The sequence below is a fragment of the Xiphophorus hellerii genome, chromosome 19 (assembly GCF_003331165.1).
Source record: "Xiphophorus hellerii strain 12219 chromosome 19, Xiphophorus_hellerii-4.1, whole genome shotgun sequence".
NCBI lineage: Eukaryota > Metazoa > Chordata > Actinopteri > Cyprinodontiformes > Poeciliidae > Xiphophorus > Xiphophorus hellerii.
The window spans coordinates 26,428,667-26,445,209 of NC_045690.1; the positions used below are offsets into that span (position 1 = coordinate 26,428,667).

The 16,543-nt window shown below is 40.6% G+C and overlaps 2 protein-coding genes across 2 annotated transcripts; one reads left to right on the forward strand and one right to left on the reverse strand.

Moving 5' to 3' along the window:
• Window positions 1-6: 6 nt before the first annotated feature.
• Window positions 7-4,826, reverse strand: cinp (cyclin dependent kinase 2 interacting protein). Its single transcript, XM_032546381.1, has 6 exons — window positions 4,699-4,826; window positions 3,167-3,297; window positions 1,836-2,007; window positions 1,360-1,504; window positions 1,033-1,162; window positions 7-328 (listed from the first exon to the last, which is right to left on the reverse strand). Exons 3-6 carry the CDS (start codon window positions 1,985-1,987, stop codon window positions 126-128), a joined length of 630 nt encoding a protein of 209 aa, XP_032402272.1. The 5' UTR covers window positions 1,988-2,007; window positions 3,167-3,297; window positions 4,699-4,826; the 3' UTR covers window positions 7-125.
• On the forward strand, window positions 4,827-16,148 carry LOC116708514 (uncharacterized). The gene is made up of 4 exons (XM_032546380.1): window positions 4,827-5,640; window positions 8,607-8,801; window positions 10,164-10,374; window positions 12,312-16,148. Exons 1-4 carry the CDS (start codon window positions 4,986-4,988, stop codon window positions 12,544-12,546), a joined length of 1,296 nt encoding a protein of 431 aa, XP_032402271.1. The 5' UTR covers window positions 4,827-4,985; the 3' UTR covers window positions 12,547-16,148.
• The last annotated feature ends 395 nt before the right edge of the window (window positions 16,149-16,543 follow it).

Below are 16,543 nucleotides of genomic sequence, written 5' to 3' on the forward strand. Positions count from 1 at the left end.
AAAGTCTAAAATACAAAGCTAAACCTTTATTGCACCAGTTTAACAGTTTCATTTACATATTAACAAAAACAAACAGGCTTCAGGAGTTCTCGCGAACCGGCTCTATACGCCGAGTGCAGCGACGATCACAGCGATCGATGGCCGGTCTCCAGCAGCAGCGCCTCCAGGGCTAACCGGGTCTGGGCGGGGATGAACGGCTGGTGGAGCCAGCAGGACAGGTAGACCATGTGCAGGTCAGAGACGGCGGTGTGGGCCAGTTCCTGCAGAATCACCTGCTTTAGCTTCAGCTCCTGACTGAAGGCAGCCAACAGAACCCGAGAAGACTCTTCTGGAACACACAGGAACACGAGTTCATAAAACCACGGAGGCTCGAAGGAGAGGACCATGGAGGGGTTTTATTTGGCCAGATTTCAACATGGTACCTATTCCGCAGGTTTTGAGTGCTGTCACACATCAGCACCCTTCACAAAGTTCTTGCGTCTGCTGAAGGATAAAACTGCACAGAACAGCACCTTAAAGATCTAATCAAATCTAGAGTTCAAAAACCTCAGAATGTATAAAGAATGAAACATAAATAAACCACAATGATTCCTTCCACTGTTTTTTCAAAGCAAAACAAAAATAAATCATGGTTCTTAAACAGCCTGAAAAACTATGGAATTTGATTTCAGTTTTTTCTAGATCTGGATAGAATAGAAAAATATTCATATCCTGTTGTCAAAATGCTGCAGTCCTCCTATCATGTGCCCTTTCTACTCTACTTCCTATTGTCTATCCATCCTTATTTTCTATAAGTCCATCCTTCCTTCCTTGTGCCCTTAATTTATATCTTTCCTCAATTCTTCCTTCCTTCCATGCTTGCTTGCTTTCTTCCTTCCTAGTTTCCAACTTCACTTCCTTCTTTTCCTTCCTTCCTTCCTTGACTCATCACTGAACCGCACAAACAAACCACATCAGAGTTTAGTCAGAGTTCAGAGTGAAAGCCCAGGGATCCAGGTAAACATTGGGTGTGCTGGCTTCAGGTGGACTAACCAAACTCTTGGGTCTTCCAGCTGTGGCAGAGAGGTAATGTTCTTCCTTCAGGTCCAAACTGAAACTCCTCCAGATCCTGGATTCCTCGCTGCACGCTCATCAGATGCTCCATCTTTGCCACTATGACAACCTGAACAAATGAAAATCCCTTTAAAGACAAACCTGTGTTGGATCTAGCATCACATGTCAACGATATGGCCACGTTAACGTCGGCCTCAACATTAACTCGCTGCTCCTGATAATGATAGGAAGTCTTAACGACCCGAGTCTTCATTCCTTTGATCTGAGTTGATTCGTATGCTCGGCTGAAGCTAAACGAAGCCTCACCATTCGGTCAACGACAGCCTGCAGCCTGGAGCATTCATCCTGCAGCTCTGCTGCTCCAGCCGCCTGCTGCTGCACAGCTGAAGGAAACGTCTGACATGCTGGAGCTGGAGGGAAGTCATCCAGAGGCTGCTGGTCTCTCTGAGAACTGGGGGGAGAAAATAAAATAGAAAAATAGCAGTCAAATGATTACATTTTATATTGAACAGTTTCTGGGTCAACTATGGGCTGGAAGGCGATCTCACTGTGAGCAGCTGAGATTGTTCAGAGTAGATTGGAGCAAAAATATCTCATTTTGTTTTTACTATGGTGTTATAGGTGAGATGTAAATTAATTAGATCCACAGGGCTAAAGCAGCACATCTTACAGCCATCAAATGTGCTGTGATTAGTATTTAGTACATTATTAAAAATCTAATTACTGTACATTTATTAAGAAAGCATCAAACTACAGGAAGGTAATGAACTGAGCACACTCACTTCCTCATGTTGACGATGTTTGTTGCACACTGGAATCCGTCGTTGTTCAGTTTGTCCCACTTCAGCATCAGGTTGTGCCAGTCGGCCGCATTGTCTTTGATCTTCCGAGCACTTCCTGTGACTGCAGAGAACTTTGTGTTGGACGAAGACATTGGAACATCAGCCGGGGCACCTGGGAACGCATTCACACACATATTAACACAAATTGTCTCCGTGGAAAGAAACGGTCCATACTTACCTGTTCTTACGCATAAAAACAAGCCAAGATGAACACCACACAGTATATTAGATCATATTAGATTGATAGAATTGTAGAAATCTTTCAGCATGGCAGGCTAGAGTTCTATCCACTGTCAGAAAATCTTGATGAAGTCTAGAGGATTCCCAGCAGAAGGAAAACATCATTTAGATGTGAATTGAGCAAATCGGTGTGTGGAGGTGCCATCGTTTTCTCTAACTGAACATAAACACAGTTATTACATTTTTGAACTAAAAAAAGAAACAATCTAGAGTCAGCAAGCAGCTTCAGTTGTTACAACTACACAGTAATGATCAGGCCTGAAAACTGGGTGTAGTGATAGACTCAGACCTGAACCGTCAGAGCCACGTGAAGACAATTACAAAGTCGGCCTTCTATCACCCAAAGAACATTTAAAGGACTGATGTCTCAGAAAGATCTAGAGAAACTCATTCATGTGTTTATATTTAGTCACTGGAGCTCAGAGAATAGACTTTAAAATACTGTTGTTAGTTTATAAATCACTGAATGGCCTAGCAGCAAAATACATTAAGCTTCAGACCTGCTGCAGACCTCTCAGGTCTTCTGGTTCTGCTCTGCATCCTCAGAAACAGAACCAAACATGGACAAGCGGACTATAACAAGCTTTTACGTCACTGACAATGAAAAAATACTTTTCTTCATCATTATAAACTGTTTAATGGCTAATTGTGAGCTCTAAATCTCTTTAATCCCGTTAAAAATGTAACTCATTGGTTTCACTAACAGACGTCTCCCTTCCCAATATGGCGAACGCATTGACGTGACGCTACAACTAGGGCCCACTGTGTAGCTAACTTTTGACTATGGTCTGAAATTTGTGTTATATTTGTTGACAGTTAGTTACTGCCATTCTATTTTATTTAAGAATCGGATCAGGAAACATTTATGTAAGTATAAATGTAAAATAAATAAAAAAAATGGGATGTTACCCTGTATTATAATCCAGTTTTCTAACACAACAGTCCATAAACTGCTGCCCAGACGACCAACGTCTGTAAATGTCTGCAGATAACCTACCACTTTCTATTTGAAGGAGAAATATGTTACTTACATTAACACGTTAGTCCGTTAGTCACCTGCTTGCCATAGTTTGCTCTTCTTCTACTGCTTCTTCGTTTTGTTTTGTCTCAGATGGGCCTTGAGCGCCTCTAGCGATCAGCGACCGCTATACATACAGTGCATCTAGAAATACACACAGATAGATAGATAGATAGATAGATAGATAGATAGATAGATAGATAGATAGATTTGCACTGCATTCAGAAAGTGTTCACAGCGCTGCACTTTTTACACATTTTGTTATGTTATTAACCTCATTTCAGACTGTATTAAATTAATGTCTGTCCTTCTACACACAAACATCCCATCGTGACAATGTGAAATTTTGATTATTTTGAAAATGTATTAAAACCGAAAACCAAGAAGTTACATTTATGTAAATATCTACAGCCTTGCTTAACATTTCTGTTGATCCACATTTGGAATCAAGGCAGCCCCAAATTTTTCTGAACATGATACCAGCCCAGCTCGCTTATCTTTAGGCAGCTTGGCCTGCTCTTCCCTGCAGTTCTTCTCCTGCTCCATCAGGCTGGATGGAAGACATTTGTCAGCCATTTTCTGAGCTCTCCTGATACATTCAGTCAGGTTCAAGTCTGGACTCTGGTGTCACAGAGGCGTTCTGAAGCCTTTGAGATCTTGGCCATGTGCTCTGGGTCATTGTCCTTAACTGAAAAAGCAGCATGTCCTTCCTCTGCAAAACAACTTGTATACCGCAAAACATAACATACATGTTCAGTTCCTTCTTTTTTGCGTTCCCCTCTCCCCCCCTATTTACCAAATAACATTAAAATAATTAGATTAAAGTAAAAAAAAAAATAGCAAGAATAAATCAACATTCTGTTTTGTGGTTAAAGGTCAAATATTGAGAATAAAAGTGTATTGGTATCTTTAAGGGAAGGAAGGGTGGACTGCTGAAGCTGCTGTGTTCTCCAACAGGTTAGTATGCGTCTGGACAGGATCAGTGCTGCCTGCCAGGCTGAAAGAACTCCTTGATAGTAAATCCTAATTACAGTATAAAGTTACACAAAACTATGGTTGTCACGTAGCAGGTCTATAACTGTGTACTTTGAACACTTTGATCTCGATATAGGAACTTTATTTTCAATATTTCTGCACTTTCAACTTCAGTCTTTACCAGGTAAACAGCAGAAATATCAACAAATTAACAACAAAAAAAATCCCATTTCGTAATTTTTTTTCCAATGATCCTTTTTAGTTGTCAGTAGACATCTGATTCATCTGCTTCATTTTATTTGTATTTCACAGAATCTAGTGGAGAAATTCGACGTAATATTGTTAAGATAACCTCATCAACTTTGGCACAAGTGGAACCCCGTATAAGCGCAGACAAATTTTCTATTAATATTCACCGAATTGTTGTTCCAGCAGAACGGACAACCCGGAGTAAAACATTGTTTCAAAGGTACAAAATAATAATAATAATAATAATAATAATAATAATAATAATAATAATAATAATAATAATAATAATAATAATAATAATAAATTCATAATGTATGCTACTATATGTCGTGTCTTTTGAAATGTTGTCCCAGTTCTGTCCCACTTCAGACATAAACCTTCGGCAAACCTCAGCGGAGTGACGTCTTCTGGTTTACGCAGATTCGCAACTCAATGACGCAAGCAGGAAGTTGGGAGAAAGTCCGAGCATCCTCGGAGAAGCGAACTTCAGCTCGTAGGTGACGAAAAAAAACAACAAGAATCCAGAGTACGAGTGAGTAATCGTCCAGACTCGTGTCCGCTCGCCACAGGGCCGCCAGTTCTGCCTGCTTTCTCCGTTGGTTCTGACAATGACGTCGGCTCTCCAGCTTCCCAACGAACTATGGCTGCAGGTGTTCAGCTTTCTGTCCTGGAAGGACAAGCTGAGTATGCGCTGCACATGTTCTCACTTTAAGCAGCTGCTGGATGAATGTCGGCCTCTGTGGCGGGGCTTTAGCGTGGTGCTGAAGGACCTGTCCCGGTACAACCGCGCCTTCTGGCGGAGCCTCGCTCGGAGGCAGCTGGACAGCGTCGCCCTGCGGGCAGGGAGGAAGAGGGACCTGAAGCTGCTCTCTGTCTGGCTGCCTCTGCTCCAGGCCCTGCGGCTGGACAGCTGGAGGGGAAACGACGTCCAGGAGCTGAAGCGGTTCCGCCACGTACACAGCCTGACTCTCACAGCCTTTTCAGAGCCGCTGGTGAACCTGGAGTTCCTCCTTCCTCTGGGTCAGCAGCTGACCCAGCTCAGCCTGTGTAATGTCCAGCTGGCCTGTCCCCCCTCCCAGGTGCTGGCCAGCCTCTCCCAGCTGACTCGCCTCAGGTCTCTGGTCCTGCACCATGATGGCTGTCTGAAGATCCCGACGCTCAGAGGTGTCCTCTCTCCGCTGGTTAACCTCAACTCTCTGTCCTGGACCATGATAAACTACAAAAGGCTGTCTCAGGACTTCTTCTGCCCGGCCACTGGCCCAGGTAAACAAAAGGGGAAACTTATACCTTAAGTCTGGAGGTGGACAGCAATCCAAAATATTGGTAATATCGCTAAGTCGGTATCGGTATCGGTATATGATCGATAAGCTCCATTCTTTAGTTTCAGATTCCCTCTTGAAATGTAATTTTATTTTCTGTTGTAGTTTATCAACTCTTCTGTAAAAATGATAACTTTTTGCACTTTGTTTATTTAGAAAGATAGTTTGTTTTGTTTTTCTATTGCTTTTGTTTATCATGCAAATATATTATCAAAGTGTTTCGTAGACACCTATAAACTTTAAAGTAAAAACCATAATAATGCCTGAAGGTCAGAAGTTTAATGAAATATCATCCTTAAAAATAAGTATTAATATTGGTGAAACTGACCATGTATTGGTATCAGATCAATACCAAAATATCACACACCTTTACTTAAGACTGAAATTGACATTTTCTCACAAGGCCATGAGAACTTAGAACATTAATGAGAACTGACCAACTGCTGACAAAATGTCTACCTGCATTTTCTGCATCTGAGGGGAAGAAGACCTAATGATGAGAACAGTCATAAGATCACGCAGTTAGAAAGTAAACAAAGAAAAAAAAGACCTAGTCTGTCAATCAAGTTAATATAAAAATATTTATTGGTGTATAAAAGTGTTTGATCCAAGAGAAAAACAGAACTTAGTATTTAGTCCAGAATCCTGTGTTTCCAGCTCCAGAGGTCAGATGTTTCCTGTAGTTCTGAACCAAGTTTGCGCTGCAGCAGGGATCCGGTCCACTCCTCCACACAGAACTGTTGCTGGGCAACAGACTTTCAGCTCCCTCCAAAGATTTTCCATTGGGTTCAGGCCTGGAGACTGGCTGGTCCACTCCAGGACCATTCAATGCTCCCTGCAGAGCCGGGCTGCGTGTTTGGGGTCAGACCCAGCCATGACCTGTCTTCAATGCTCTCTCTGAGGGAAGGAGGTTGTTGCCCAGAACCTGGTGATACGGTTTTCCCATCCGTCCATCCTCTTCTCAATATGATGCAGGCCTCCTGTCCCCATTTGCAGAATGCTTCCACCCCCATGCTTCACAGAGAGGGCAGCATAAGACAAAACAAAAAAAAATAAAATAAAAATTGGTCCGTCCTTACAAGACGCTCTGCAGGCCCTCTGGACGACAGGCTGACTAACATAAACTCAGCTCAACTCAAAATAAGGGAACAGGACTCAGTTTATCTGAAACTATAAAACATGAGCCAAATTAATAAGTAAGCACTTCAAGGTACAATTAATTTATTATTTCAAAATAGAATTGATAAAAAAAACAACATCAAACTGTATAACTGACATGACACGCCCACCGGCAGCTAAATGAAATCCAATAACCTTCCCAAAACCTGAGGATTTGACTTTGAAACCAATTTAACACAGAAAGATGTTGATTAATTTATTTTTAAATGTTCTTTAAATATGGGCATAGGCCCATCGCAATAAGCAATAAATCAATAAATCAATTAATCACATGCTAAGTTAAAACGAGGTTGATAATTTCCATTTGCATGATTATTTTCTTTCTCTTTCCCTGTCTCTCTAGATGATTAAAGTCTTCAGTCTGGTTCTTTGGTCTAAGCTCGCCTTATATTGAAGGACAATTTTATTTAGAGATTTTATTTAATTTATTCTTTCTGTTGTTTTGTTTATTTATTTTGAATATTTCAAATGTCTTTCATTTCCGGTGTTAAATGTTCATTATAATTGAAGTTTTATTGAACGTTGAGAATGTGCTCTTGCATTATTATGCCATTACCATCATATTACTTGAAACAACAATATTATCATTAGTCACAATAATGTCTGGGAAAATTTATTATCCTGCCATTTTTATTATGGTGACAGCCCAACATCAAGTTGCCAGACATGAGTTATGTACGTAGCTGACTGTTCCATGCTTTACAGTAATTAGCCCCGAGTGTTACTACTCTATTTTATAAAAGAAAATGTAGTTCTATACTAAGAGGATACTTTTTTTGCAGGTTTATGTCATAAATGATATTATCTTTTTAATAAATGCGCTTTTACTCAGATTTGCATTTACAATATTGGAATGGTTTGAATGTTTTAAGAGACAAAAAGCCAAAAGCGAAGGAATCTGTTAGAGGCGACTATTTTTCATGTTGTAAATCCACGTCACCATGGCGTTACTGCTGTTTTCAGACGCGGTTCATTATAGTTGTCCTGCTTTAGTCTAATGGGATGTTCAGAGCTACCATTATCTAACAGATCCCTCTGTCCGCTCTGAACTCCCTTTTTTGGAAAAGTCAGCAGCTCGGTCCTAGCTAGCATTCCTGGAAGTCCTGAACTGGGAACGTCACAGAGACAGTTTTCCATGCGTCTGAAAGAATCAGCCTTGTTTGGAGGCACTTTTAGCTGAAGAAAACTCTGAGTCGTTTGAAGCTAACTTGTCAGACTGGTTTTGTGCCTGTGAAACATGGCAGGAGTTCAAACTTCAGTTATAATGACAAATAATACCCCCTCAGCCCCCTCCCTCCCAAGTCTGTTTTTCTGGATCCCAACACTTGATCCGGTTGCCTTCCTGTGTGCAGCTTTTCTGTTTCTGGATTCTTCCTTTACTGTATCTTCACTTAAAGCTGCAGTATTTTACATGAAATATGTTTTTTATTTTACATATTTGTTAGAATGACCATTATGTTGTGACAGTTTAGTATAAGACAGATTATCAAGCTCCTCTGCCTTCTCCCAGTGCTCCCAGTCCCAACTGGGAGAGCAGCGAGTACACGATGCTGACAGACACCGCTATGCCCCTCCTCCTGGCTCTGATTGGTTATTTTTGAACATTAGCGGTGCATTTCTTCAGATGGCAATATTAGCACGACATACTCCAGTTTTAATGACACAAGAAACAGTATAAGCATTCTGAATAAGATGTCAGCCTCCTAACTGACTCTGGTGTTCCCCCTGCAGCTGCTGGTGCCTCCCTGCAGCTGTCTGAGCTGCAGCTGCTGAATTACGATGCTGCAGTCACGCCGGAGGTTCTGCAACCTTTATCCAATCTCCGCAGCCTGTCTGTCTTTCACCTTTACTCTGTACCTGGACCCACCTGTCACCTGCAGACATGGCTGTCATCATTGCAACAACTCTGCAGCCTGAGTGTGCACGGTAACTATCGCCGGGTAAACGGGTGCAGTGCTACAGAACCTGTTAAAAATGACCAATATCAGGTCTACAAGTTATTATCACTGGAGACTTTGGTCAAATATTAAGCAAGTAATAAAGAGGTAGAGGAAGTAATAAAAAATTGTTTTTGAACTGCTGCAAATAAATATGTGTCTATATTTCAAAATAAATGTTGTCTAATCATATATCACTGCTGCCACCAACTGTTTTGGAGGGGTACTGCTTGTTCTGGAGGCGTGCTCTGCTTTTGAGTTAGCGCCCCATTGGAGCAACCAATCACTTGGCAGTGTGGTGGCTGCAGCAGGGTAGCTCTCCAAGACTTTAGATCACAGTAGATCCATGTGAAAAAAATGGTCCAGTTAAAGTACAGACCTAAATCCAATTGAGAATCTGTGACTAGAATTGAAGTTTTCAGATTGCCTACATCCAAACCGATAGAGCTTGAACTATTTTTTTATATTTTTTTTTGCTGCGCTTTCTTGCACAATGACAATAAAGGATCCAGATTCCGATTTATAATAAAATGTCCACCTTTCGCTGCACACAGCTGGTAGAGACATGAGCGATGGCGGCATTGAAAGGTTCTTCTACAAAGTCCAACACAGGAGGGCAGCATGCAAACACCAGTTTTCTTTTGCAAAGAATAATAAAAAAACCAATATTTTTTTTCCCCTCTTGCCTTTACTTTATGTATGTGAAATAAAAGATTATTTTTATGTGAAAATAATTTTTTACTGGGAACAGAAAATAACATTACGCCCAACTACGGCTGGGCAACATGGATAAAGGTTCAAAGGTACTATTGTGATAGCAATAAAAATGACGATAAGAACTATGCATTACTTCTGTTTTAGATAACTGTGACTGCATAACACAGCAATCACAGCCAATAAACACAAATGCTGCTCTTGAAAAACATTCCTATTTGTAATGAGCTCCTTAGGAAACATCCACTTAAAGAAATGGGATTTGTTTCATTAAACTGCTCACTGTAATTTCATTTAATCATATTTTCTAATTTAATGATATTTTTAGATTCTCTCATTGAACAAGTAGAGAAAATGGTAAAACAACAACAAAAAAACAATTCCAACAAAACGTTGTTTTTTATTTTGTAAACATTAATTGGAATGTATAGTAATATGTGATAATGTTTTACATATAGTGCAGAGCAGCCATTTTGGATGTTCAGGTTTGAGACTAGTTTAAAATCAGTTTATAGATCTCATGCAGCACAGATGAGTTAAACTCCAACAAGCTACACTTTATGCAACAAACCCAGCAGCTGCAGTCCTAATCAGTGCCGTCATACTGAACGTGACTCCTCTGATCGTCTGTAAACAGGAGGGCACCCCCTGGTGGTGTATGCTGAGTTCCTCCCATCCTCCCTCCGCAGCCTGACTCTGTGTGTGGACCTTCAGCCTGAGGACCTGCAGGTCGTCTCCTTCAGAGCTCCCAACCTGAGGCACCTGCACCTGGAGCCATGGAGCTCCTCCTCCAAACTAGTCAGGCTCCTCCCACAGCTGTTCCCTGGCCTGAGGACGCTGGCCATCAGGTGGGTCGCTCAAACACCAGCCTCAACAGCTGCGTGTCCATGTCAAATGTGTGCAAATCTTTGTCGATAGTCTGCTGACTTTGAAAAAACACAATTTTGCAATTGCTGTTTCTATCAAATCATATATAAAATTAAAATCACATGTGAATATGCCTGTTCTCGCAATAAGTAATTATAAATCATGGCAGCGACAGATGGATAAAAAAAAAGATGAGATATATTCATAATTCAACGGCCATCATTTATCAGCCAATCAGGGGAGGTGTCGGCATTGGAGCAACAAGCCCCGCCTACTTGGGAGCGGCTACATATGTGGCGTTTATCAGCCAGTAGTAATCACGTCAGTTGATCACGTGACTCCTGTGATGCAAAAATAATGTTTCCATTGCAGTTTTGCAAAATACATGTTTCTATATTACGGAGCCTCCTAGGGGACATGGGGATTTTTTTTTCTTTTGCGTTCCCTCGCAATACTGTACTGGTCAGTTATGCAGCATAATTGAACACTGCAACCCTTTCTTGCGGTGGGCGCCGTATTTTCTGCTTTAATATAAGGTTATGTGAGGTTTTTCCATGAATGTTAGTATCTTTTTGTGAAATATCTGAAGTTTTATATCTTTCTTTAGGATAGAAAGGCACCACAAACCTACGATATAAACAGAAACCTTCCGTAAGTAGGAAAGAAATAAAAACACATTATAATTTGGACTATTTCTGAGTTATTATCGCGGGTAATAAATCATCTGACAGTTTTGATTGTGTCTCTGTTGTGTTCATAGTCTGAATGGTTTAAAGAGCTGCTTTCAGTGCCGCTCCATCTTAGCCTTAACAGACATAAACATACAGTAAAAAATAAATCGATTTTCAATCAGTGTTTTGCACCAAACAGTTTTTACTATTAACAAGTTTTTATTATTAAAAACACGACAAACTAATGATGGTAAAGGGCCGCACTAGGTTAACTCGGGGAATCTCATCTGTCCGTGTATCAATCAACTCCAAACCTTTTCTTTGTTCTGTCACAATTATCGATTTATTCCATTTTGATCATCATTGCTCCAAACTTTGCAAGGTCTGACCGCCCCGCTCACCGCTTCCTAATACACACAAAGCCAGCAGGCCAGTATCCTTCCCATTCATACCTGGTGACGTCACTCCCACGTCGACACACCTAAGTGTCAAAGCCTCCTGCTGCTGTCATATCAATAATTACTTATTTCATTCATATGGCTCTTACAGAGCCTCAGTGAAAACTTGTTTATTATTATTAACTGTTTGGTGCAAAACACTGATTGAAAATCGATTTATTTTTTACTGCATGTTTATGTCTGTTAAGGCTAAGATGGAGCGGCACTGAAAGCAGCTCTTTAAACCATTCAGACTATGAACACAACAGAGACACAATCAAAACTGTCAGATGATTTATTACCCGCGATAATAACTCAGAAATAGTCCAAATTATAATGTGTTTTTATTTCTTTCCTACTTACGGAAGGTTTCTGTTTATATCGTAGGTTTGTGGTGCCTTTCTATCCTAAAGAAAGATATAAAACTTCAGATATTTCACAAAAAGATACTAACATTCATGGAAAAACGTCACATAACCTTATATTAAAGCATAAAGTACGGCGCCCACCGTAAGAAAGGCTTGCAGTGTTCAATTATGCTGCATAACTGACCAGTACAGTTTTGCGAGGGAACGCAAAAGAAAAAAAATTCCCCATGTCCCCTAGGGGGCTCCGTACTATATGTCCAGAAACCACCTCATCCTAAAAGTAATAACTTTTTATCGAGTTTTTTCTTTTAATTGGCATGTTTCCATTAAGCAAATTTATTCTTGTAATTTTAATTTGTGTAAATTTAGGGTTAATGGAAATGCAGCTACAAAGCTCCTTGGTTCCTGTAGTAACATGCGGTCTCTCTTTTCCTTTCCTCAGACATCATCACGTGTCGGATGAAGACTTCCTGGGTCTCCATCAGCTCCAGCATCTCAACACTCTGGAAGTTCTGGATTCCTTTTACAGGCCAGATCCTAAAGATCCGAGCTGGGTCATCTATAAGCCAAGTCCTCGTCTGCTGCAGCTGATCTCTGACCTGCAGAAACTGACCAATCACAAAGTCAGAGTTCTCACCAGTACACACATAGACCTGCTCCCCTGTGGCTGCGTCTGACTGGAGACCAGGACCAACAGCTCCACCAAAACGCTCTGACTGTCCACTGGAACCAATCAGGGCCAGGTGCAGTCCTACTTCTCATTCTTGGGATTCTGATTGGCTATGAGGTGGCAGGTTTTCAGGACATATTGTTTTCTGCCCCCTGTGGTCTTCTCCGGTACTGTCCACTCTCAGTTCTGAGTGGGTTTGAAGTTGTTGCCCAACCACTGAGATTATTCTTTAGTTTGTGAAAGACATGCGGTTTATTAGTGTGCAGTGAAAAAGGATTTCCTTCGGTTCTTGCTTTTTTGTCACATTTGAAATGCTCACGTCATCAAATGAATTTCATCATGAAACAAAGATGACCTCTGGTGACCTGTCCAGGGTGTAGCCTTCCTCTCCCGGTGCCTGTTAGAGATGGAGCTGTTTTCAAATCATGGTTTCATTTATTAAGAAAAAAACCTGATCTTATGTGAAAAAGTAACTGAAGCTGCTACTAGACATTCGAGAACATGAACAGCTTGTTTAAGATCATGCCACAGAATTTTAATTGGATCCAAGTCCAGACTTTGAGTAGGCCACTCCTAAACCTTCATTTTTTTGTTAATTCAGAGATGGACTTGCTGGTACGACTCAGAACACTGTCCTGCTGTTTACCCCCAATCCGTTTAAACTTAAAGGGGCAGAATTAGACATTTTCCTGCCACATGGTGCCATTGTGTAGTAACTGTGTTGCCTTCAGTTGTTGTAAAAATGCTGCATATATGAAATATGTCTTGAAAGAAATCTGACTTCCCAGTTGAACACCTTGAAATTGGGCCTCTGTCTCTTTAAGAAGCTCCTACTCGTCCAATCCAACCCTTGACCTTCAGCACATTGTTTCTGTTAAGCCGTTTACAACCATTTTAACAGCAATGCACTAAGTAGTAGTAACTATGATGAGCTCAGCAGACCCCAGCTCCACCAGGTGTTTGCTAATTGCTGCTGCTAGTCTGGAGGAGCTGAGTGGAAATGGGTGATGCTCATTTAAGCATTTAGTTCCCCTCCCCCCATCCTGCCAGTGGTTGCTATGGGAGATTCAAGGTTTTCTCAAAAATACATGAATAACATTGTAATATGATGTAAAGATCAAAAAAGTTGATTGTTCACAACACTGCCCCTTTAAGAAGACTAAAGGGAAGATGTTGCTCTGCAGTGGCAGCTTTGGCCTTGAAACTCTCCAACATGTCATTTCTGTCCAGTCTCTCCCTTGTTGTTGAAAAGCCTCTAAAATGGCTGAATTAAACCAATTCCTGCAAAGCAGAGTGGGTCTAAATTCATCCACAGCCATAACTGGATGTGATTACCAGGTATCACAAACACTTGATGGCAGCTGTTGGTAGTAAGTGAAGGACAACTAGTTATCAGGCCTGGTGGTGCTAACAGGGCCCGCTGGGTCTGGATGGTTTTGGCTCCCTTGATAAATGTAATCATCACATGCAAGCTGCTTCCTGTATTCACTCGCTTATCTTTGATATTAAAATATGACGAAAATGCAAAAGCAGAAGAAATCTGAAAGATGGCAGAGACTTAGTGAGGCAGCTGAGCGGTGCTGAGGTTGGTTGTTCCTTTTGCTCAGTGAATGTCTGCACTTCTGATTGGAATTCATTGTTTTATGCCTCACTATCAATTTTTTACATGTTGGATTCATGTGTCCAGCTTTAATTTTAAATGGAATGAATTTATACACCAACTGTGCGTTAAGTACCTTGGCCAGTTGGAATCAGACCCACAACCCACAGTCTGTGAGCTTGGTGCTCGCTGTCGGATGACGGGGCGCTGACAGTGGAGTCCTGCAGACCTCAGGTGATCCTGGCAGATAGTTTTTTCCAGATCGCTCATCTTCTGCATGTAGCCAGAAAACATGGACCACATTCAGAGGAAGATACCTGACAGAGTTTGTCTAGCTCATTTTTTTCTACGTTTACCTCTTCATACATCATCAAACACTAAAAACAAACAGCTCTCTAGAAGATGTCTGTTTTATACAATGTGCTAAATAAACCTGCTAGTGCCTGAAGTTTTCTTTTACACTTTTTTATGTTTTTAATGAAGAAGCTTTGTGTGCTTTATGTTTGTGTTGAAGTTTGATTGCACTGGTTGCAGTTTTTGGCTGATCACTGATATTTAAATGGCCTGCCGGTTTTGCCCAACACCGATAGTTTTGTCTGAGAAGTGGCTTAGTGATCCGCAGTGGTTGTTAACCATCCACAGGTGGAGCTGCTGGGCCGGCCGTCTGTCACAGCAGATCAACAGGAGACAGGCTGGTTTTCAGAGGAAGATCAGATCAGTTTCTCACACATCAACTGGTCTCCCTAAATGAAGGAAATCGGAGCTGATACATCTGTACTCACCTACTTGTTTTTTTTTTTTTTTCAGCTCCTGCTGAAACCCTTCCCAGGAATAACCACCATTGTTGGGTATTTTATTTTGAAAGTGTAACTGGTTTCAGTTAAGCTACCCCATTTAGAATGGAACAGTGGCATTTCATGTACTTTGAAAAAATATCTAAATACATATTCACTTTTTAAGTCATTTGACCTGCCACAGGTAGGTGGCTGGGATCTAAGGTTCTGCTGGAGGACCCAGGGCTGGTAGATGTTTCAGTATCACAGCCTTTCAAACAACTGGTCTGTTCTTCTTTGATTTATTTTTATTTGGGGGAAAAAAATCACTGGGAAGACTCAAATTATTTTTTCTAGACAATAACGAGATCTTTCTGGAAAATATGTTTGTTTTCGTCATCAGTAAAGTACTTTATTTTTATCTATCTAAATCTTGTAAAAAGAAAAACTATATTTTGTAATATTTCTCCTGCGTGGTTGGTTATTATTTCTAAGTATGACTCACATTTTGACTCTTGTTGTGACACGGACTTCACACCCCTATTTAAATCTTCCCAATGAAGGAGCCCTCAATAAATGTGGACTTTTTAATTACTCTAGCCTCTCCTTGTTTTTTTGTTTCTTTAATTGTCCTGACAAAATAAACACTTACCTGGTCTCTTAAAGGGGAAGTATTATGTTAAATTGACTTTTTTTTTAGCTTTACATCATGTTATGTTATTCCCACATCAAAAACATCTGGAGTGTTGCTTTGAGTCTTTCATGAATGTTGGAGTAATCCTTCAATCTCCATGGCAACCATTGAGATGTGGAAGACGCCTGGTTGGAGGTTTTCAAGCTGCCTCATTAGAGCCCTCACTCTGCTTCTTAAGACTAGCCAACAGCAACTAGCAAACATCTTGTTAATGGTTAATAGTAGAAATGTTGTGATGACTTCCTGAAGGAAGTTTCAGAATGAACAGGATTTTAAAGAGACAGAGGCCCTATTTCAAGGCATTAAATTACAAAGTCTAATTTGTCATATTCCATATACATTTTTATTACAGCTGAAGGTAACTTATCAAATGGCCCAATATGGCTGGAAAATAAATACGGTCCCTTTAACTGCACAGTACTGTTTTTGCATTTACTGTACAGCTTATTAGGCTTCATTCTGTTTATGTCTGTGTGAATCTACTCACTTTGCTGCTGTTGCAACAAAATTCCACCAGTGGGACAATAAACAGTGGAACGGCTGATTTCAGTTTGGAATCTTTAAATCCTTTACCAAACTCCAACCATCTTTCTGATGGCCTGACACAAAATCCTCCACTTTAAAAACTCATCAACCATTTTAATTGTTCCTTTACTGAAATATTTGTAAATAACTGAAGTATCATCAGTAATTCCATGAATTACTAACATTTTTCAGTGTAGCCATTTTTAAATACTCGCCTGTCAAAGAAATGCAGGTTGTCCTATTTTTTTGTCCCCTCCACTAGTTAAAAGTGTTAACTGGTTATTCCTCTCCAGGACAACCTCTTAACAAAAAAATTAAAGAATCCAGTTGTGTTGAATCTGTCGTTTTTCTACACTACCAAATCCATAAAAATGTATTTATTCTTTTCTCCAGTGATGTGTTAGTTATCAGT

What these genes read in the sequence shown, in the direction of transcription:
- cinp (XM_032546381.1), bottom strand. Translation starts at nt 1,987, where the DNA reads ATGTCTTCGTCCAACACAAAGTTCTCTGCAGTCACAGGAAGTGCTCGG. An exon ending in AACATCGTCAACATGAGGAA is followed by an intron (nt 1,505 to 1,835) that starts GTGAGTGTGCTC and finishes TTCTCCCCCCAG; the next exon opens with TTCTCAGAGAGACCAGCAGC. An exon ending in CTGGAAGACCCAAGAGTTTG is followed by an intron (nt 329 to 1,032) that starts GTTAGTCCACCT and finishes TGTGTGTTCCAG; the next exon opens with AAGAGTCTTCTCGGGTTCTG.
- LOC116708514 (XM_032546380.1), top strand. Translation starts at nt 4,986, where the DNA reads ATGACGTCGGCTCTCCAGCTTCCCAACGAACTATGGCTGCAGGTGTTC. An exon ending in CTGCCCGGCCACTGGCCCAG is followed by an intron (nt 5,641 to 8,606) that starts GTAAACAAAAGG and finishes TTCCCCCTGCAG; the next exon opens with CTGCTGGTGCCTCCCTGCAG. An exon ending in CTGCAGCCTGAGTGTGCACG is followed by an intron (nt 8,802 to 10,163) that starts GTAACTATCGCC and finishes GTCTGTAAACAG; the next exon opens with GAGGGCACCCCCTGGTGGTG.